General features: G+C 45.8%; 1 protein-coding gene across 1 annotated transcript; it reads right to left on the reverse strand.

Moving 5' to 3' along the window:
- Window positions 1–5,666: 5,666 nt before the first annotated feature.
- On the reverse strand, window positions 5,667–14,657 carry LOC118938734 (neuropeptide Y receptor type 2-like). Its single transcript, XM_036943553.1, has 2 exons — window positions 14,525–14,657; window positions 5,667–7,596 (listed from the first exon to the last, which is right to left on the reverse strand). Exon 2 carries the CDS (start codon window positions 6,999–7,001, stop codon window positions 5,910–5,912), a length of 1,092 nt encoding a protein of 363 aa, XP_036799448.1. The 5' UTR covers window positions 7,002–7,596; window positions 14,525–14,657; the 3' UTR covers window positions 5,667–5,909.
- Between the last annotated feature and the right edge of the window lie 8,367 nt (window positions 14,658–23,024).

The raw sequence follows: 23,024 nt of genomic DNA on the forward strand, positions 1-23,024 counted from the left end.
AGAGCTTTTGTATCAAATAAAATTGTATTTGTCACATGTGCCGAATACAACCAGTGTAGACTTTACTGTGAAATGCTTTTTTTTTTACCTTTATTTTACTAATGATGGTGTTGGAGTCGTATTTGGCCACACAGTATTGGTGAACAGGGAATACAGGAGGGGACTAAGTGCACACCCCTGACGGGCCCCAGTGTTGAGGATCAGCGTGGCAGACATATTGTTGCCTACTCTTACCACCTGGGGGCGGCCCGTCAGGAAGTCCAGGATCCAGTTGCAGAGGGAGGTGTTTAGTCCCAGGATCCTTAACTTAGTGATGAGCTTTGTGGGCACCATGGTGTTGAATGCTGAGCTGTTGTCAATGAACAGCATTCTCACATAGGTGTTCCTTTTGTTCAGGTGAGAAAGGGCAGTGTGGAGTGCGATTGAGATTGCGTCATCTGTGGATCTGTTGGGGTGGTATGTGAATTGGAGTGGGTCTCGGGTGTCTGGGATGATGCTGTTGATGTGAGCCATGACCAGCCTTTCAAAGCACTTCATGGCTACTGATGTGAGTGCCACAGGGCTTTAATCATTTAGGCAGGTTACCTTGGTGTTCTTGGGCACAGGGACTATTGTGGTCTGCTTGAAACATGTAGGTATTACAGACTCAGTCAGAGAGCTTGAAAATGTCAGTGAAGACACTTGACATTTGGTCCGCCGCGCATGCTTTGAGTACACGTCCTGGTAATCCGGCGGCTTTGTGAATGTTGACCTGTTTAAAGGTTTTGTTCACATCGGCTACCGAGAGCGTTATCACACAGTCATCCAGAACAGCTGGTGCTCTCGTGCATGCTTCAGTGTTGCTTGCCTCGAAGTGAGCATAAAAGGCATTTTAGCTCATCTGGTAGGCTCACGTCACTGGGCAGCTCGCGTCTGTGTATTTCCCTTTTATAGTCCGTAATAGTTTCCAGGCCAATGCAGTGTAAGAGATGTTTAACATTTGGGTCATGTAGAGAGTGTCTGCAGATGGAAGGAGCCCAGATTTGGGACATGTGGGGAAGATCACTTTGATGGAGAAATAATGATAATAATAATATAAGAAGTATAAAAGAAGAGAATTGCAGAGGAATAAAGTGTTGTAACTGTGGATGAGAACCTGAGGCAACATCTTTGGATAGGGAGAAACAGATGGAGAAACTCTGTCACCTATTATCTATGCAGAGGCAGTAGAAAGAGCAGAAGGCCCGATGGTAGGGCTCTGGGGCCCGAGAGGGCGGGGCTGTATGAGGCAGTAGAAAGAGCGGAAGGCCCGATGGTAGGGCTCTGGGGCCCGAGAGGGCGGGGCTGTATGAGGCAGTAGAAAGAGCAGAAGGCCCGATGGTAGGGCTCTGGGGCCCGAGAGGGCGGGGCTGTATGAGGCAGTAGAAAGAGCAGAAGGCCCGATGGTAGGGCTCTGGGGCCCGAGAGGGCGGGGCTGTATGAGGCAGTAATCCATATAGCTCATCAGATGTTAAATATGTTAATCCCCCCCTGCAGAAACAATAATGTCAATCTTTCTTAACTTTAAAAAAACATGTTTTTACTTGCACAGTAACATTTATCACCAAAGCAACAAAGTTTCTTCACGTGTCTGGATCCTGCTGGTGACACGCAGGCTTGTATGGATGTCAATGAGAGGGTTGAATTAGATCAACAACAAAAAATTAATAGATTATGTGAATACGTGAGGCTTCTTTGACGAATAAACGTTTCAGAATGCTGAAGTTGTCACGAGTGTATTGACATAAGTAGGACACGTGACACCCCGGCAACTTTGTGAAAAAAACACATATAGGAGTTGAGCCAGAGATCCTTTTGCTAATGTCTCTGGTTGTGCCTGTTCTCCACATGCGTATCTACCCTCTAATTGCCTAGAATGGTCCCACCTGACCTTGCCTCCCGACCTCCATTTCTGAAGACATGTCATTTAATTGTTACAGCTGTTAACTGGGTTAGCGATGTGGGTACACAGACCCACGAGCCACTGCAGCTCCTAATGAGGAGTTTCGTTTTTTGTGTGGCCCCGAGCTCCATTAAAGTTGTCCATCCCTGGTGTAGAGGATCATTATACCATCTAAACCACTGTGAAATATATTTTACAACAGACCTACAGCTTCTTAGACTGTCTTTCATTGAGACTGACAGATCTATAACACATAGCACAGACCTACTGCTTCTTAGACTGTCTTTCATTGAGAATGACAGATCTATAACAGATAGCACAGATCTACAGCTTCTTAGACTGTCTTTCAATGAGAATGACAGATCTATAACACATAGCACAGATCTACAGCTTCTTAGACTGTCTTTCATTGAGAATGACAGATCTATAACACATAGCACAGATCTACAGCTTCTTAGACTGTCTTTCATTGAGAATGACAGATCTATAACACATAGCACAGATCTACAGCTTCTTAGACTGTCTTTCATTGAGAATGACAGATCTATAACACATAGCACAGATCTACAGCTTCTTAGACTGTCTTTCATTGAGAATGACAGATCAATAACACATAGCACAGATCTACAGCTTCTTAGACTGTCTTTCATTGAGAATGACAGATCTATAACACATAGCACAGATCTACAGCTTAGACTGTCTTTCATTGAGAATGACAGATCTATAACACATAGCACAGATCTACAGCTTCTTAGACTGTCTTTCATTGAGAATGACAGATCTATAACACATAGCACAGATCTACAGCTTCTTAGACTGTCTTTCATTGAGAATGACAGATCAATAACACATAGCACAGATCTACAGCTTCTTAGACTGTCTTTCATTGAGAACGACAGCTCTATAACACATAGCAATAGATCTACAGCTTCTTAGACTGGCTTTCAATGAGAATGACAGATCTACTGCTTCTTCTTAGACGTTTCTATGCGAATATTACAGTATTACATTTTTTTTGCCTGGTCAATATAATGCCAAATCTGTGGCTGAAGCCATCCCTGTGCAGCTTCATATTGACAGCCAGGTGGCAGTACAAGACCTGTTAACGTTTCAGAAACGCAACACATTTTGTTGTTGTTGTGAATACAAATGTCGACCAATTTCTATTTATTTGGGGTTTATACCTAATAAGGAAATCTATTTAATCTCACAGCCTATTGGACCATTGTCCTATTACAACAACAACGGTTTGGTTTTGAAATGTACCTTAATAACAAGCATTTTATTGGAGGAAAAAGAAGAGACGAGACCTGCGGCACCTGGGTGTGTACAGATCAATCATTCAAGGTGTTTTGAAAGATCCAGCTCTAGAGTTCAGTGACCTAGCTGTCTTACCTGTCTAATTAAAGGTTTAAGATATGACCGTGACTGAGCAAGGAGTCAGGATTATCCTCCACAACCATATAAACCTCTCTTACCTCAGTTCAGAATAAAAATATTTACCTCTTCCTTGTCTGCTTGTGTCAAACGGTGTGGAATGTTGGGCTAGTTAAAACTGCACGTCCCTCATGTACATATTCTTCATCCCTTTACACTTGTGTGTGTGTAAGGTAGTTGTTTTGGAATTGTTAGGTTAGATTACTCGTTGGTTATTACTGCATTGTCGGAACTAGAAGCACAAGCATTTCGCTACACTCGCATTAACATCTGCTAACCATGTGTATGTGACAAATAAAATTAGATTTGATTTAATCTTCACTTTATTGTTGAAGTATGTTGTATAGTTGATGTGACTAGCAACATTAAAGAGGACAACTACACTCGACCACCACACCATCTCAGAACGTCTCTTTATCTGTGACAGATGTACTACACATCAGAAATGGACTGGCGTGCTTGTTCCTCTTAGCCTGGTCCCAGCTCTGTTAGTGCTATCACGCAGATAGTTCCCCGATCTCTTTTATTCCAAATTCCCTGTACATCCAGCAGATACTGCATTGCACTGAGTTCAAAGAATGAAAGCCTAGTTGTATCTGATGACTTAATCAAATAATATTAATTCATTCTTCATGTTTGAAATGTCAGAGACGTCAGCCTGCAGTTGTGAGAGAATCCCCACTGTGAGGGTTGAGGGCTCTTTTCTCTGCTTTTTATACAAAAGAAGCCCCCGACGCTGAAGGCCCACGACGCTGAAGGCCCGCGACGCTGAAGGCCCTCGACGCTGAAGGCCCTCGACGCTGAAGGCCCTCGACGCTGAAGGCCCGCGACGCTGAAGGCTCGCGACGCTGAAGGCCCGCGACGCTGAAGGACCGCGACGCTGAAGGCCCTCGACGCTGAAGGCCCGCGACGCTGAAGGCCCGCGACGCTGGCTAATATATGAGCCACATCCTGTTGTGAAGTGAACGTTGTAGAGCGTTGACACTGGCTTGAGTGTCAAGTGACACGCTATTCCCTTTCTAGTGCACTACTAATGACCAGGTACTCTGATCTAAAGAAGTCCACTATATAGGGAATAGGGTGCCGTGTGGGACTCACACACAGTGAATAGCAAATCAACTTCATCACGCTGCCAATTATATCCCTTTGTCTAACGATCCACTTCAACTAGAGTAGGCGTGAACATTTGTACTGTGTCCCTTAGTGAACAGTGACAGGTCGACGTCCAAAATGGCACCCTACTCTATATATAGTGCACTACCTTAGACCATAGGACTCTGTTCAACAGTAGTGCACTGTACAGGGAATCGGGAGCCATTTTGTACGCAATCACTGATTAAACAAGTCTATTTTTTCCTTGAATGTAAACAACTATGTGTTCTCTCTGCTCATCCTGTTATAGTCAGTTTTAATGAGTTCTGTTATAACCAAAGATAACGGGCTTGATCAATCAACACGTCTTTGAATTCATTGGACAAGAGTAGTTTAATTATTTAGAAGTACCATAGACAGTTAGATGAAGTAGGGTCATATAAAACATTTACACATGCAATGCCTTCTCTCAACTTGGAACTTCAGTCAGTCAGTCATTTTAAGGTAGGTATTCAATGTCAGGTCATTCGATTCAGACAGTTTCACCACAACCTTATTAAGGTCCCTGTAAAGTCTCATATTAATCCTCAAAGAGGACCAGGAGTTTTCCCTGATCCATACCACATGATCTGACCAAGGCTATATAACTAGGACCCAGAGTTCATCCTAGTTATACCACACGGTCAGGTAATTATAGGGTCCAGAGTTTTTCCTAGTTATACCACACGGTCAGGTAATTATAGGGTCCAGAGTTTATCCTAGTTATACCACACGGTAAGGTAATTATAGGGTCCAGAGTTTTTCTTGCTCAGGTCGGTTGTGAGGTCAGGAAAAACAGGAGATGGACTCCTGCCCCACGGGCCGTTCTGGTTCACTCTACAGAAACAGGAGATGGACTCCTGCCCTACGGGCCGTTCTGGTTCACTCTACATAAACAGGAGATGGACTCCTGCCCTACGGGCCGTTCTGGTTCACTCTACAGAAACAGGAGATGGACTCCTGCCCTACGGGCCGTTCTGGTTCACTCTACAGAAACAGGAGATGGACTCCTGCCCTACGGGCCGTTCTGGTTCACTCTACAGAAACAGGAGATGGACTCCTGCCCTACGGGCCGTTCTGGTTCACTCTACAGGAACAGGAGATGGACTCCTGCCCTACGGGACGTTCTGGTTCCCTCTACAGAAACAGGAGATGGACTCCTGCCCTACGGGCCGTTCTGGTCCACTCTACAGAAACAGGAGATGGACTCCTGCCCTACGGGCCGTTCTGGTCCACTCTACAGAAACAGGAGATGGACTCCTGCCCTACGGGCCATTCTGGTTCTGACTCACACAAGGCTTTTTTTTTTTTTTACAGCAGCCTCAGTTTCTCTTTCTCATGGTGCTAATATCACTCCTTACAGCAGCCTCAATCAGACGGCAGGTCAATCAATCAATCAGACGGCAAATCAATCAACCAATCAGACGGCAGTAGGAGGGTGTCCTCCGTTCCTCCTGTTCAGAGACATCCTCCTTAGTGACCGGGTCCTAAAGGATCCCTCAGGGTGAATACTGTCTGGTTTAGCCTCACACCTGAACACCATGAGGAACCCATTCCTGTAGTTCTTATTCATCCAGCCGTACAGGAGCGGGTTGGCGAAGGTGGAGCACATGGCTACGATGTGGAAGAGAGTATAGATGAGCTTGTATTGTCTTAAGCTGAGGACCAGGTCTAGGTCACTGGCTAGTTGAAACACGTGGAAGGGTAGCCAGCATGTGGCGAATACTACAACCACCATAACCAGCATCTTGGTGGTCTTCTTCCTGCGCTGGATGGCGTCGATGCGGCTCGCTGGACTCACGTGGTTCTTCAGCTTCACCCAGATGCAGATGTAGGCATAACTGATGATGGACAGTGGCAGCACGTACTGCAACAGAAACATAGACAGGCTGTAAATGACTCCGTCTCTGCTGCTGCCGTAAGGCCACTTCTCGTAGCAGACTGAGATCCTCAGGTTGATGGACGGGATCTCCTCCTGACGGTACTCTCTGAAGATGGCGAGCGGGCAGGCCAGCACGGCGGACAGCGTCCAGGTGAGAGCCACGATGAGCAGGCTGCTTCGCCAGGTGAGGCGTTGGCCCAGGTGGAACACGATACACCTGTAACGCTCCAGAGCGATGACGGTCAGCGTCAGGATCGATACGTGCACGCTCAGCGCCTGGGCGAACGGGACCATGTGACACAGCACCGCGCCGAACTTCCACTCGTCGAGCAAGGTATAAACGAGTGTGAACGGTAAACACAACGTGTCCACCAACAGGTCGGCCAGCGCCAGGTTAGCTATGAAGAAGTTAGTGACCGTCCTCATGTTCCGGAAGCGGATGATCATGTAGATGACAAGGGCGTTGCCTACTAGACCCAGTAGGATGATCAGACTGTACGCTGTGATCAAAGCAGCCTGGACTCCTACATGCTTGGTGATGTCAGAGTGGAACCCCGGCCGGTCGAGGTGGAGGCTGAGACTGTCGTTACCCAGGATGCCTAGCTGCCAGTGGGTGGAGGTGGTGTCCATGTGGACTGGCTGTTGGAGGGATCTAAGTTTGAAGGGTCTGAGGGGTCATGTTTTCTGCTGGGAGGGAAGGAGGGAGGATCACTGGAGCTGGTCAGTCAGTCCGAATACAGTTTATATAGTCCAGAACTGATGGTAACACTGCAGAGTCCAGTCACTGAGGCCAAATAGTCCCTGGTCCAGATACACTGGGAGCACTGCCTGGTCTGGTCATTCAGTCTACTGGTAGGGAAGACAACACTGCCTGGTCTGGTCTGGTCATTCAGTCTACTGGTAGGGAAGACAACACTGCCTGGTCTGGTCTGGTCATTCAGTCTACTGGTAGGGAAGACAACACTGCCTGGTCTGGTCTGGTCATTCAGTCTACTGGTAGGGAAGACAACACTGCAGGGTCTGGTCTGGTCATTCAGTCTACTGGTAGGGAAGACAACACTGCCTGGTCTGGTCATTCAGTCTACTGGTAGGGAAGACAACACTGCCTGGTCTGGTCATTCAGTCTACTGGTAGGGAAGACAACACTGCCTGGTCTGGTCATTCAGTCTACTGGTAGGGAAGACAACACTGCAGGGTCTGTCAGTCAGCTGGGAAGTCCAGATACCTGCAGTGGGAGAAAGAACAGATGGAACATTCTCAGTGATAACACAGAGGAGAGAGGTCAGGGGTCAGGTGAAAGACAAATACTACGACGACCAGAGTAAAACATGAGTCTAATATGGGTTGTTAGCTCTCTGATTCTGCAGGAGGTTACAACTAACTTAGGGAGGTTCATAGATAGCGCTGGAGGAGGTTACAACTAACTTAGGGAGGTTCACAGATAGCCTGGTCCTCTGGAGGAGGCTACAACTAACTTAGGGAGGTTCATAGATAGTCTGGTCCTCTGGAGGAGGCTTCAACTAACTTAGGGAGGTTCATAGATAGCCTGGTCCTCTGGATGAGGCTACAACTAACTTAGGGAGGTTCACAGATAGCCTGGTCCTCTGGAGGAGGCTACAACTAACTTAGGGAGGTTCATAGATAGCTCTGGAGGAGGCTACAACTAACTTAGGGAGGTTCATAGATAGCCTGGTCCTCTGGAGGAGGCTACAACTAACTTAGGGAGGTTCATAGATAGCTCTGGAGGAGGCTACAACTAACTTAGGGAGGTTCATAGATAGCTCTGGAGGAGGCTACAACTAACTTAGGGAGGTTCATAGATAGCTCTGGAGGAGGCTACAACTAACTTAGGGAGGTTCATAGATAGCCTGGTCCTCTGGAGGAGGCTACAACTAACTTAGGGAGGTTCATAGATAGCTCTGGAGGAGGCTACAACTAACTTAGGGAGGTTCATAGATAGCTCTGGAGGAGGCTACAACTAACTTAGGGAGGTTCATAGATAGCTCTGGAGGAGGCTACAACTAACTTAGGGAGGTTCATAGATAGCCTGGTCCTCTGGAGGAGGCTACAACTAACTTAGGGAGGTTCAGAGATAGCCTGGTCCTCTGGAGGAGGCTACAACTAACTTAGGGAGGTTCCTAGATAGCCTGGTCCTCTGGAGGAGGTAACAGCTAACTTAGGGAGGTTCATAGATAGTCTGGTCCTCTGGAGGAGGCTACAACTAACTTAGGGAGGTTCATAGATAGCTCTGGAGGAGGCTACAACTAACTTAGGGAGGTTCATAGATAGCCTGGTCCTCTGGAGGAGGCTACAACTAACTTAGGGAGGTTCAGAGATAGCTCTGGAGGAGGCTACAACTAACTTAGGGAGGTTCATAGATAGTCTGGTCCTCTGGAGGAGGCTACAACTAACTTAGGGAGGTTCATAGATAGCCTGGTCCTCTGGAGGAGGCTACAACTAACTTAGGGAGGTTCATAGATAGTCTGGTCCTCTGGAGGAGGCTACAACTAACTTAGGGAGGTTCATAGATAGCTCTGGAGGAGGCTACAACTAACTTAGGGAGGTTCAGAGATATCCTTGGCTTCTCAATATACACCCTGATATACAACATTACTCACCTTCCTCTCTCTGGTCTATCTCTCTGTCTGTCTCAGGTCTGTCTTTCTTTCTCTCTCTCTGTTGGTCTCTTTCTCTCTCCCTACCGTCCTCTCTCTCTCTCTCTCTCTCTCGCTCTCTGTCTCCATCTCTCTCTCTCTCTCTCTCTCTCCCCCCCTATATAAATCATGCCCGGTCTCTCCTATAGTTCCCTACCGCCCGGGTTTATAGTCTATGTGTTTATAATTCATAATCAGTGGGCATCCCTCCTCACTGTGTGTTTATAGGAGAGGGCTTGAGGAGAGAGATATACTGCTGCAATTGTGAACACTGTTTACTGTCCGTGTGTCCTGTGTCTCCACCATACAACCAGAACACTGGTTACTGTCTGTGTGTCCTGTTTCTCCACCACACAACCAGAACACTGTTTACTGTCCGTGTGTCCTGTGTCTCCACCACACAACCAGAACACTGTTTACTGTCTGTGTGTCCTGTGTCTCCACCACACAACCAGAACACTGGTTACTGTCTGTGTGTCCTGTGTCTCCACCACACAACCAGAACACTGGTTACTGTCTGTGTGTCCTGTGTCTCCACCACACAACCAGAACACAGTTTACTGTCTGTGTGTCCTGTGTCTCCACCACACAACCAGAACACTGAAATGACACTAGTGCTGCAAAAACATTTCCCAGGTCCAGAAATCTTGGTTAGTTTGGTAGATTCCTGATTCTCCGGAATCAGAAGGGAGTAATGAATGAAATCCAGAATACTCCCATTTCAGGAAAACCTGGGAATTTTAGGAATGTTACTTGTAGTTTGCAACCCCAAATTACACCCTAATCCCTAAATAGTGCACTACTTTAAAGCCCAAGTAGGGTGCTGTTTTATAACTTTCACACCGCCCCTTGATCAGCACTAAATTAGCCAGGAGAGGAGTTAATTATTTTATTATATTTTTTATTTAACTTTCATTTTACTAGGCAAGTCAATTAAGAACAAATTCTTATTTACAATGACGGCCTACCAGGAGTCAAAAAGCCTGCGGTGACGGGGGCTGGGATTAAATATCCAATCTAAAACATTTGTGCATTTTAAAGTAACCTTAAATATCCAAACTAAAACAGTTTCAAAGTAACCTTAAATATCCAAACTAAAACAGTTACAAAGTAACCTTAAATATCCAAACTAAAACAGTTACAAAGTAACCTTAAATATCCAAACTAAAACAGTTTTAAAGTAACTTTAAATATCCAAACTAAAACAGTTTCAAAGTAACTTTAAATATCCAAACTAAAACAGTTTTAAAGTAACTTTAAATATCCAAACTAAAACAGTTTTAAAGTAACTTTAAATATCCAAACTAAAACAGTTTTAAAGTAACTTTAAATATCCAAACTAAAACAGTTTTAAAGTAACTTTAAATATCCAAACTAAAACAGTTTCAAAGTAACCTTAAATATCCAATCTAAAACAGTTTTAAAGTAACTTTAAGACTGCATCTCAAATGGCACCTTATCCCCTAAATAGGATCTCTGGTCAAAATTGGTGCCCTATATAGGGGACAGGTGCACTATATAGTGGACAGGGGCACTATATAGGGGATAGGTGCACTATATAGGGGACATGGGCACTATATAGGGGATAGGGGCACTATATAGGGGATAGGGGCACTATATAGGGGATAGGTGCACTATATAGGGGATAGGTGCACTATATAGGGGATAGGGGCACTATATAGGGGATAGGGGCACTATATAGGGGACAGGGGCACTATATAGCGGACAGATGCCCTATATAGGGGATAGGTGCACTATATAGGGGACAGGTGCACCATATAGGGGATAGGTGCCCTATATAGGGGATAGGTGCACTAAATAGGGGATAGGTGCACTATATAGGGAATAGGTGCACTATATAGGGGACAGGTGTCATGGTTCCTCCTGTCACCACAGGGCAGCAGAGACTGTCCTTGAAACATTAACGACACTCTGGTATGTTCTATTTACCCATTATAAGTCCCAGTTAAAAGAGGTGTGTTTTCTGTTGTCCTTTGCTGAAGCTTGAATCGTTTCCTGAGTGACGTCGTTTCCTGTGTGAGGTCGTTTCCTGTGTGAGGTCGTTTCCTGAGTGAGGTCGTTTCCTGTGTGAGGTCGTTTCCTGTGTGAGGTCGTTTCTTGTGTGAGGTCGTTTCCTGAGTGAGGTCGTTTCCTGAGTGAGGTCGTTTCCTGTGTGAGGTCGTTTCCTGAGTGAGGTCGTTTCCTGTGTGAGGTCGTTTCCTGAGTGAGGTCGTTTCCTGTGTGAGGTCGTTTCCTGAGTGAGGTCGTTTCCTGTGTGAGGTCGTTTCCTGTGTGAGGTTGTTTCCTGTGTGAGGTCGTTTCCTGAGTGAGGTCGTTTCCTGTGTGAGGTCGTTTCCTGTGTGAGGTCGTTTCCTGAGTGAGGTCGTTTCCTGTGTGAGGTCGTTTCCTGTGTGAGGTCGTTTCCTGAGTGAGGTCGTTTCCTGAGTGAGGTCGTTTCCTGTGTGAGGTCGTTTCCTGTGTGAGGTCGTTTCCTGAGTGAGGTCGTTTCCTGAGTGAGGTCGTTTCCTGAGTGAGGTCGTTTCCTGAGTGAGGTCGTTTCCCGAGTGAGGTCGTTTCCCGAGTGAGGTCGTTTCCCGAGTGAGGTCGTTTCCCGAGTGAGGTCGTTTCCTGTGTGAGGTCGTTTCCTGAGTGAGGTCGTTTCCCGAGTGAAGTTTTGAGACCTAGTGGTTATTTTGTCGTTATTTAATTGCCTTCCTTCTTCCCAATTGTCCTGTGATCCCGCGGCTACCGTTTCTCAGTACAGCATTATGTTAATCCTTAACCACTGATTCCACGTCTCGTCTATTCTCTGCACCTGGGTCCAACCTCACCACTTCACAATAGGGTGCCATTTGGGACTCACGAAACACAGCGTGAAGAAAGCTCCTTGATTATTTGCACAAGGAAAAAACTCTATAGATGGTCTCTGAATAGAATCTATTAATTGAAATTCAGCGCACATACCACGCGCATGCAGTGTACTCACCATCCTCCTGCCAGGTAGCTCGCTCAACAGCTGATGATGCCAAATTAAATGTACACGTTGGATTACGTTTGAGGGTGTTCTTGGACCGTGTGTTTGGGGAAACAGAGTCATTACTGGCTCAAAAAACAAGCAAATACGGATGCATCCCAAACCATACCCTATGCCATGTACACTTCACCACTTTGGTAGGACCTATTACCTGATATGATCTGATATGACCTATTACCTGATATGATCTGATATGATCTATTATCTGATATGATCTATTATCTGATATGATCTATTATCTGATATGATCTGATATGATCTGTGATCTGATATGATCTATTATCTGATATGATCTGATATGATCTGTGATCTGATATGATCTATTATCTGATATTAGGGGTGTGCTAAGTTATCTACCCTCTCAGCACCTCATCCCTCCTAGCCTCAGCCTCCAACCCTCCCAGCCTCCAACCTTCCCAGCCTCCAACCCTCCTAGCCTCAGCCTCCAACCCTCCCAGCCTCAGCCTTCAACCCTCCCAGCCTCCAACCCTCCCAGCCTCCAACCTGCCCAGCACCTCATCTCTCCCGGCCTCAGCCTCCAACCCTCCCAGCCTCCAACCCTCCCAGCACCTCATCCCTCCCAGCTTCCAACCCTCCCAGCCTCCAACCCTCTCAGCCTCCAACCCTCCCAGCCTCCAACCCTCCCAGCCTCCAACCCGCCTAGCCTCCAACCCTCTCAGGCTCCAACCCTCCCAGGCTCCAACCCTCCCAGCCTCCAAACCGCCCAGCACCTCATCCCTCCCAGCCTCAGCCTCCAACCCTTCCATTCTCAGCCTCCAACCCTCCCAGCCTCCAACACTCCCAGCACCTGATCCCTCCCAACCTCAGTCTGCAACCCTCCCAGCCTCCAACACTCCCAGCACCTGATCCCTCCCAACCTCAGTCTGCAACACTCCCAGCACCTGATCCCTCCCAGCCTCAGCCGACAAACCTCCCAGCACCTGATCCCTCCCAGCACCTGATCCCTCCCAGACTCAGCCTCCAACCCTCCCAGCACCTGATCCGTCCCAGCCTCAGTCTGCAACACTCCCAGCACCTGATCCCTCCCAGCCTCAGCCTCCAACCCTCCCAGCACCTTATCCCTCCCATTCTCAGCCTCCAACCCTCCCAGCTTCAGCCTCCAACCCTCCCAGCATCTCATCCCTCCCAGCCTCAGCCTCCAACCCTCCCAGCCTCAGCCTCCAATCCTCCCAGCCTCAGCCTCCAACCCTCCCAGTACCTGATCCGTCCCAGCCTCAGTCTGCAACACTCCCAGCACCTGATCCCTCCCAGCCTCAGCCTCCAACCCTCCCAGCCTTAGCCTCCAACCCTCCCAACACCCGATCCCTCCCAGCCTCAGTCTGCAACCCTCCCAGCATCTCATCCCTCCCAGCCTCAGCCTCCAACCCTCCCAGCCTCAGCCTCCAACCCTCCCAGCAATTCAGCTCCAGGGGAGTCCAACACATAAACAATGGAAGGCCAGAAGGAATTCAGACTGAAACATGGAATCAGAAGCCTGCATGTGCCTGGGTCAGAAATAAGGCTTGTCGATTAATACATCTATCTGGGTTTGTGGGTTTGTGTTTATTATGCAGGCTATACTAAGATTGGGACCAGAACAACTGCCTTCCTACACTTAGCATTATAAAACAACCTTCCTTCGTTCTTTGTCAACGTGTCGCTGTCAGCAGACATATGGTAATAGCATTCAGACAGACAGACAGACATACAGACAGGGGGATAGACAGACAGACAGACAGGGCATAGACAGACAGACAGACAGACAGACAGACAGACAGACAGACAGACAGACAGACAGACAGACAGACAGACAGACAGACAGACAGACAGACAGACAGACAGACAGACAGACAGGGGGACAAAGAATGGGTGCTATCTCAAGTATTTGGTGCTTAGTAATTGTCTCCAGGGCTTTCTAAAGAGCAGGCGTTTGTCTGCAATAAACTGTAACCTGCCATGAACCAACACACACAAAACACTACTAGTAAAATGTATGTTTCTCTCTCTCTCTCTCTCTCTCTCTCAACTAGTAAAATGTATGCTATAGGCTTTGATGTAGACTTTACTATCGATGTGTAAATCTCACGATTTCTATACGACACTAAAAGTAAACTCACCATCGTAGACCCCCTCTATTCATGCTTTAATGACAACGTCTATTATTGTGTGTTTTAGGCTTGAGGCTGTATGGTTGTTATTTCATTATGCCTCAGTAGCCTCTATTTACCAAAGACAGTGCTGATACATTGAATCAGAATCCATCACGCTGCATCACTGAACCGGGAGGTGATGATGTAACTTTTGAATAATTAACCTATTAACCGTGACATGTACCGCCCCTCTTTGATCATCACATTATCAAGAGAAATGTTTAATCATGTCAATGCTTCAAATCAGTTCAATTATTACTGTCCAGGTAAACTGCGTACATCTCCAGTAACCTACCCACACGTTGAATTACTCACCTTTCCCCCGTCTGAGTCGCAGGCGCCTTGGTAAACGAGTCTTCAAATGAGATGTTGCACGGAACAAGTGAAAATCCTGAAGCTCCTCCTAAGCAGAGAGCGGAGTGAAGCACGCGTATGTTGCGTGTGCTCTCTCTCCTTTTATTTCTCTCTCTCCCTCCTTTCCTCTCCCTCTCTCTCTCTCTCTCGCTCTACTTTTCTCTCTCTCCCCTTCTCTCTCTCCTTTTATTTCTCTCTCTCTCCTTTTATTTTTTTTCTATCTCCCTCTTTCTTCTATATCTCTCTATCCTTTCTCTCTCTCTCCTTTTATTTCTCTATCTCTCTCATTTTCTTTCTCTCTCTCCTTTCTCTCTCTCTCTCTCCTTTTCTTTCTCTCTCTCTCCTTTCTCTCTCTCCTTTTATTTCTCTCTCTCTCTCCTTTTATTTCTCTCTCTCCCTCTCTCATTTCTTTCTCTCTCTCTCCTTTCTTTCCCTCTCTCTCCTTTTCTTTCCCTCTCTCTCCTTTCTCTCTCTCTCCTTTCTCTCTCTCTCTCTCTCTCCTTTCTCTCTCTCTCTCCTTTTATTTCTCTCTCCTTTCTCTTTTCTTTCTCTCTCTCTCCTTTCTATCTCTCTCTCCTTTCTCTTTTCTTTCTCTCTCTCTCCTTTCTCCCTTTCTCTCTCTCCTTTCTATCTCTCTCGCTCCTTTTATTTCTCTCTCTCCCCCGCTCTCATTTCTTTCTCTCTCTCTCCCTTCTCTCTCTCTCCTTTCTCTCCCACTCTCTCCTTTCTCTCTCTCTCCTTTCTCTCTCTCTCCTTTTCTTTCTCTCTCTCTCCTTTCTCTCTCTCTCCTTTCTCTCTCTCTCGCTCTCTCCTTTTATTTCTCTCTCTCTCTCCTTTTATTTCTCTCTCTCCCTCTCTCTCCATTTCTTTCTCTCGCTCTCCTTTCTCTCTCTCTCTCTCTCTCTCTCTCTCTTTCTTTCTCTCTCCCTTCTCTCTCTCTCCTTTCTCTCCCACTCTCTCCTTTCTCTCTCTCTCCTTTTCTTTCTCTCTCTCCTTTCTGTCCCTCTCTCTCCTTTCTCTCTCTCTCTCCTTTCTGTCCCTCTCTCTCCTTTCTCTCTCTCTCCTTTTATTACTCTCTCTCCTTTCTCTCTCTCTCGCTCTCTCCTTTTATTTCTCTCTCTCTCTCTCTCTCTCTCTTTCTCTCTCTCTCCTTTCTCTCTCTCCTTTTATTTATCTCTCTCTCTCTCCTTTTATTCCTCTCTCTCTCCCTCTCTCTCTCTCTCCTCTCTCTCTCTCTCTCTCTCTCTCTCTCCTTTCTCTCTCTCCTTTTATTTATATCTCTCTCTCTCTCTCCTTTTATTCCTCTCTCTCTCCCTCTCTCCATTTCTCTCTCTCTCCCTCTCTCTCCATTTCTTTCTCTCGCTCTCCTTTCTCTCTCTCCTCTCTCGCTCTCTCCTTTTATTTATCTCTCTCCCTCTCTCTCCATTTCTTTCTCTCGCTCTCCTTTCTCTCTCTCTCTCTCTCTCTCTCTCTCTCTCTCTCTCTTTCTCTCTCTCTCCTTTCTTTCTCTCCTTTTATTTATCTCTCTCTCTCTCTCCTTTTATTCCTCTCTCTCTCCCTCTCTCTCTTTCTCTCTCTCCTCTCTCTCTCTCTCTCCTTTCTCTCTCTCCTTTTATTTATCTCTCTCTCTCCTTTTATTTCTCTCTCTCTCCCTCTCTCTCCATTTCTTTCTCTCGCTCTCCTTTCTCTCTCTCCCTCTCTCCTTTTATTTCTCTCTCTCTCCATTTCTTTCTATCACTCTCCTTTCTCTCTCTCTCCTTTCTCTCTCTCTCCTTTTATTTCTCTCTCTCTCTCTCCTTTTATTTCTCTCTCTCTCCCTCTCTCTCCATTTCTTTCTCTCGCTCTCCTTTCTCTCTCTCCCTCTCTCCTTTTATTTCTCTCTCTCTCCATTTCTTTCTCTCGCTCTCCTTTCTCTCTCTCCCTCTCTCCTTTTATTTCTCTCTCTCTCCATTTCTTTCTATCACTCTCCTTTCTCTCTCTCTCCTTTCTCTCTCTCTCCTTTTATTTCTCTCTCTCACTCTCTCTCGCTCTCTCTCTCTCCTTTTCTTGATCTCTCTCTCTCCTTTTATTCTCTCTCTCTCTCTCTCTCTCTCCCCCTCTCTCCATTTCTTTATCTTGCTCAATGCAAGGAACACACACAGACCTCGTATATAACGGATAGATTGCCCTGACTGTGTAACAATAGTATATTATTTTCCTATTGATTTTAATCATGAACCCAAAGCAATGCATGTCAAATCAAATTATGCCAAATGCTTCTTTCAATGTTAGTTCTCTCTCTCTCTCCCTCACCTTAGACCTTGCTGGTGTTTTCATCATGTCAGATCCAGAAAGAAACACCAAAGTGGTCAACTGTTTTTCCATTACTGTGGTTGATGCATAATTGAACCTAACAATCAGGCAGCATATCTCAAGAACTCTTCTTCTTCAGGTTTCTGGGTCCACAGCGTTACGGCACACAGACAAATACAGTGTTTTTGTTACCTTGTTGTGTAAAGTGGATACTAGCACCAAAACAGGATCGTTTCTAGAATTGTTTGTGTCACCAAAGCTAGAGAATCTCGACCCTGCAAATCTCTGATCAAAATAGTCACCAGACCAGTACATTGTAATATAAGAATATCATAAAGACATCGTGAGCTCTGAGAAGATCATGAAAACAGAGTCAGCTCTCAGGAGATCACGAAAACAGAGTCAGCTCTCAGGAGATCACGAAAACAGAGTCAGCTCTCAGGAGGTCACGAAAACAGAGTCAGCTCTCAGGAGATCACGAAGACAGAGTCAGCTCTCAGGAGATCACGAAAACAGAGTCAGCTCTCAGGAGATCACGAAAACAGAGTCAGCTCTCAGGAGATCACGAAGACAGAGTCAGCTCTCAGGAGGTCACGAAGACAGAGTCAGCTCTCAGGAGATCACGAAGACAGAGTCAGCTCTCAGGAGATCATGAAAACAGAGTCAGCTCTCAGGAGATCACGAAGACAGAGTCAGCTCTCAGGAGATCACGAAGACAGAGTCAGCTCTCAGGAGATCACGAAGACAGAGTCAGCTCTCAGGAGATCACGAAGACAGAGTCAGCTCTCAGGAGGTCACGAAAACAGAGTCAGCTCTCAGGAGATCACGAAAACAGAGTCAGCTCTCAGGAGGTCACGAAAACAGAGTCAGCTCTCAGGAGATCACGAAAACAGAGTCAGCCACGTAAAAAGACAAAGATCCATTGATTAAAGAGCATGAATCCTACATGGCACCTTTATTATCTCTGTAGTGCAGAGCCCTGGTCAAAAAGTAGTGTACTACATAGGGAAAAGGGTGCATTTGGGAGACAGGAAATATCAGATGTTGGTGTAATCCACCTCACCTTCACATATTCAGAATGGGTCCGCTGTCTACATCACAACATGTGTGGGTGTTTAATTCCCTGAAACAAGGCTGCACCTAGTGTTCTGAGATGTAATAATAGCCCTTGGTGGAATGACTCCGATGTATGTTCCAAATGGCACCCTATTCCCTATGGGATCTGTTCCAAATGGCACCCTATTCCCTATGGGATCTGGTCAACATGGCACCCTATTCCCTATGGGCTCTGGTCAAAATGGCACCCTATTCCCTATGGGATCTGGTCAACATGGCACCCTATTCCCTATGGGATCTGGTCAAAATGGCACCCTATTCCCTATGGGATCTGGTCAAAATGGCACAGTATTCCCAATGGGATCTGGTCAAAATGGCACCCTATTCCCTATGGGATCTGGTCAAAATGGCACCCTATTCCCAATGGGATCTGGTCAAAATGGCACCCTATTCCCTATGGGATCTGGTCAAAATGGCACCCTATTCCCTATGGGATCTGGTCAAAATGGCACCCTATTCCCTATGGGATCTGGTCAAAATGGCACCCTATTCCCTATGGGCTCTGGTCAAAATGGCACCCTATTCCCTATGGAATCTGGTCAAAATGGCACCCTATTCCCTATGGGCTCTGGTCAAAATGGCAACCTATTCCCTATGGGATCTGGTCAAAATGGCACCCTATTCCCTATGGAATCTGGTCAAAATGGCACCCTATTCCCTATGGGTTCTGGTCAAAATGGCACCCTATTCCCTATGGGATCTGGTCAAAATGGCACCCTATTCCCTATGGGATCTGGTCAAAATGGCACCCTATTCCCTACGGCCTCTGGTCAAAATGGCACCCTATTCCCTACGGGGTCTGGTCAAAATGGCACCCTATTCCAATTTGTTATCCAATGATTGCACGTTGGCTAACAGGATGGATGGTAGAGGCAGATTACCCACTCACCGTCGGATCCTTACAAAGCACCCCGACCTACAGTGCCTTGCGAAAGTATTCGGCCCCCTTGAACTTTGCGACCTTTTGCCACATTTCAGGCTTCAAACATAAAGATATAAAACTGTATTTTTTTGTGAAGAATCAACAACAAGTGGGACACAATCATGAAGTGGAACGACATTTATTGGATATTTAAAACTTTTTTAACAAATCAAAAACTGAAAAATTGGGCGTGCAAAATTATTCAGCCCCCTTAAGTTAATACTTTGTAGCGCCACCTTTTGCTGCGATTACAGCTGTAAGTTGCTTGGGGTATGTCTCTATCAGTTTTGCACATCGAGAGACTGACATTTTTTCCCATTCCTCCTTGCAAAACAGCTCGAGCTCAGTGAGGTTGGATGGAGAGCATTTGTGAACAGCAGTTTTCAGTTCTTTCCACAGATTCTCGATTGGATTCAGGTCTGGACTTTGACTTGGCCATTCTAACACCTGGATATGTTTATTTTTGAACCATTCCATTGTAGATTTTGCTTTATGTTTTGGATCATTGTCTTGTTGGAAGACAAATCTCCGAGGACGGCCAGGTCTTGGTAGATTTGCAGTGGTCTGATACTCCTTCCATTTCAATATTATCGCTTGCACAGTGCTCCTTGGGATGTTTAAAGCTTGGGAAATCTTTTTGTATCCAAATCCAGCTTTAAACTTCTTCACAACAGTATCTCGGACCTGCCTGGTGTGTTCCTTGTTCTTCATGATGCTCTCTGCGCTTTTAACGGACCTCTGAGACTATCACGGTGCAGGTGCATTTATACGGAGACTTGATTACACACAGGTGGATTGTATTTATCATCATTAGTCATTTAGGTCAACATTGGATCATTCAGAGATCCTCACTGAACTTCTGGAGAGAGTTTGCTGCACTGAAAGTAAAGGGGCTGAATAATTTTGCACGCCCAATTTTTCAGTTTTTGATTTGTTAAAAAAGTTTGAAATATCCAATAAATGTCGTTCCACTTCATGATTGTGTCCTGCTTGTTGTTGATTCTTCACAAAAAAATACAGTTTTATATCTTTATGTTTGAAGCCTGAAATGTGGCAAAAGGTCGCAAAGTTCAAGGGGGCCGAATACTTTCGCAAGGCACTGTACATCCCTGATATCTCTGTCTCCTCTTCATTACAGTGACGGGAATTGGACCTTGTCCAGTTAAGAGAAAACTGTTTTCTGCCACTCCCAAAATATGTAATTTGTGGATAATTGAACCTCTTTCATGGTACTCCCCCACAAACAGGACCAAGCCTGGCCTGCTGAGGAGTGATGTACTCCATCCTAGCTGGAGGGGTGCTCTCATCTTATCGATCAACAACCCCTCTAGCTCCACAATGAGATAGGGTGGAGGCTAGGCAGCAGGCTGTTAGCCAGGCTGTTAGCCAGCCTGCCATCTTAGTGGAGTTTGCCCCTTGCACAGTCAGTGTAGTCAGCTCAGTTTTCCCCATCAAATTAAATCAAATGATACAACCACCCCCCAAAAATATATTTTAATTCCAGGTTGTAATGCAACAAAATAGGAAAAATGCCAAGGGGTTTAAATACTTTTGCAGCCACTGTATGTTGAACATAATAAATGGCTCCCTGTCCTCTGGATGTGTACCAAGCTCACTAAAAGTGGCAATAATAAATCATCTCCTGAAAAAGCCAAATCTTGACCCGGATATAAATAAAAAATACAAAAGTTTTAGAACACTGTCGTGTCTTTACTATCATTAAATGAAGACTTTTAGTTTTTATTAAAGATTCTCTGTAATTAGTATTACGCGATTAAACTGATTAATCATGTAACCGTCTCCTTCCAAACTTCATAAATTGTTGGTTATCTGTGAGTCATCCATACATTCATTGTCTTCAATAATTTATTCATTTATTTATTACTAATTAAGTAATTCACAGAAATGCATAAACAAACAAACAAAGTAAATATGGTTACAAGAAATGATAGGAGAATGTGCCCCTAGTGGGCTAAACCGGCATGGCGGCTTGGTGGATAAAAGGGAAGTGGGGGTCGACTGGGAAGACAACAGACAGTTGATAATTACAACAATTGAAATGCTAATCCTTTGCACATGAACGCTCACTCATTCGGGAACAATTGCAATTAGTATATATATTTACGCTCAGTGTGTCGTCGGGATCTCTGCTGAAAAGTTAGTTTCTGTTGGAGAGTTTACGGTCCTCTCTCTCTCTCTGTCGTGGTTAGAGTGGATAGTTCAGAGTGACGTTCAGAGTGTCGTTATGGATAGGTGTTTCGGCGGTTGTCGTTCTACGCGTTCAATGACACCGAATTCCTAGCTGCAGACTAGTAATTAATATCAAAGACTTGTTCTTATTCTGTCGGTATCGATAGTCTAAGAGTTTAACCATGTGGGATGGTTAAAAGATTCAGCAATCGTCTCAAACCTTGGCCCTCTTGTTATCGAGATGAGCTGGTCTGCAACCTTTGTCCTCTCGTAATTAAGAGAAACATGATCTCGTGATAGAAAACCCGAGTGGGGTTTTATTCGGAAGGGCAGAAAAGGGCCTGTCCCAGGATGCCCGACCCTAACTGGGCTCATGGGCGGTCATCTGATTTAGTTCAACTCAAAAGGGAATTGGAGTTTCCTTCATTAAACAGTCCAAAATCACATTACATAATTTTACAAACAGTATCATACTCACTCATTCATCTTATACAACAATTAGATGTAAACCTCATATCTGAGGCTATTATATAAACAGCGTTATGGTAATGTGGCCGCACCGTCTCCCATGAGCTTCTCCAAGTTGTAACAAACGGACCAGTTCGTAGCTGGATTCTTCACCCATCTTTTATACTTTCTCCGGAACATAAATGTTGTTCGGACCTCAAGTTCTGTGAGGTGGAAGAAATTCCTTTGTTCTCTATGAAACTTCTGGATCTTCCCTAGGAATTTACGACCTCTCTGACCACAGCAGCCTGGTTGTAGGAAGCAGAGAGAGGGGGGTGGTGCTCGCCGCACCCAAAGAGGGTAACGTCATGACAACACCTACTCATTCAAGGATTTTTCTTAATTTGTACTATTTTCTACATTGTAGAATAATAGTGAATACATCAAAACTATGAAATAACACATATGGAATCATGTAGTAACCAAAATAAAGTGTTAAACAAATCCTAATACCTTTTATATTTGAGATTCTCCAAATAGCCACCCTTTGCCTCGATGACAGCTTTGCACACTCTTGGCATTCTCTCACTCTTGGCCCAGGGGTGTGAAGGTAAATGAGAAGGCAATGGAGTGACAAACCACCCATCTCTGCCTGGCCTGCCCCCCTTCTCTCCACTGGGATTATCTGACCCTATTACGGGGGCTGAGTCACTGGTTTGCTAATCCCTAGGAGGGGTGCCTCACGTCGTGCCAGGCTTTTTCCCTGATATACTCAACCTGAGTGGGTTCAGTCACTGACGTAATCTCCCTTTCTGTCCTTGTGCTGTGGTAGAAGATATTTGTGGGTTGTACTCAGCCTTGTATCGGGGTAGTAAATTAGTGGTCTGTTAATATCCCTTTGGTGTGGTCTATGGAAAAGTAACTTTGGATGAGGCACAGTGTTACCTGACCCCCCCCCCCCCCCCCCCCCCCCCGTCTCAGCCTCCAGTATCTATGCTGCAATAGTCTATGTACCGGGGGGGTGGGGTCAGTCTGTCCTTTCTGTATAATAACCTGTATATAATCTGTGTAATTCTCCTGTTTTATCTGGTGTCATGTGTGATCTTACGAATGCTCCCTCTAATCCCCCCCCCCCCCCCCCCCCCCGCCTTAGGATTACCTGACCTGATGACTCCTGGCTGTCCCCAGTCCACCTGGCCGTGCTGCTGCTCCGGCTATGGAACACTGACCTGTTCACCAGACATGCTACCTGTCCCAGACCTGCTGTTTTTAACTCTCTAGAGACAGCAGGAGTGGTAAAGATACTCTTAATGATCAGCTATGGAACCCTGACCTGTTCAGCGGACGTGCTACCTGTCCCAGACCTGCTGTTTTCAACTCTCTCTCACTCTCTCTCACTCCTGAGGTGCTGACCTGTTGCACCCTCTACAACCACTGTGATTATTATGTGACCCTGCTGGTCATCTATGAACGTGTGAACATCTTGTAGAACAG

This window comes from Oncorhynchus mykiss, chromosome 14 (assembly GCF_013265735.2).
Source record: "Oncorhynchus mykiss isolate Arlee chromosome 14, USDA_OmykA_1.1, whole genome shotgun sequence".
Taxonomy (NCBI): domain Eukaryota; kingdom Metazoa; phylum Chordata; class Actinopteri; order Salmoniformes; family Salmonidae; genus Oncorhynchus; species Oncorhynchus mykiss.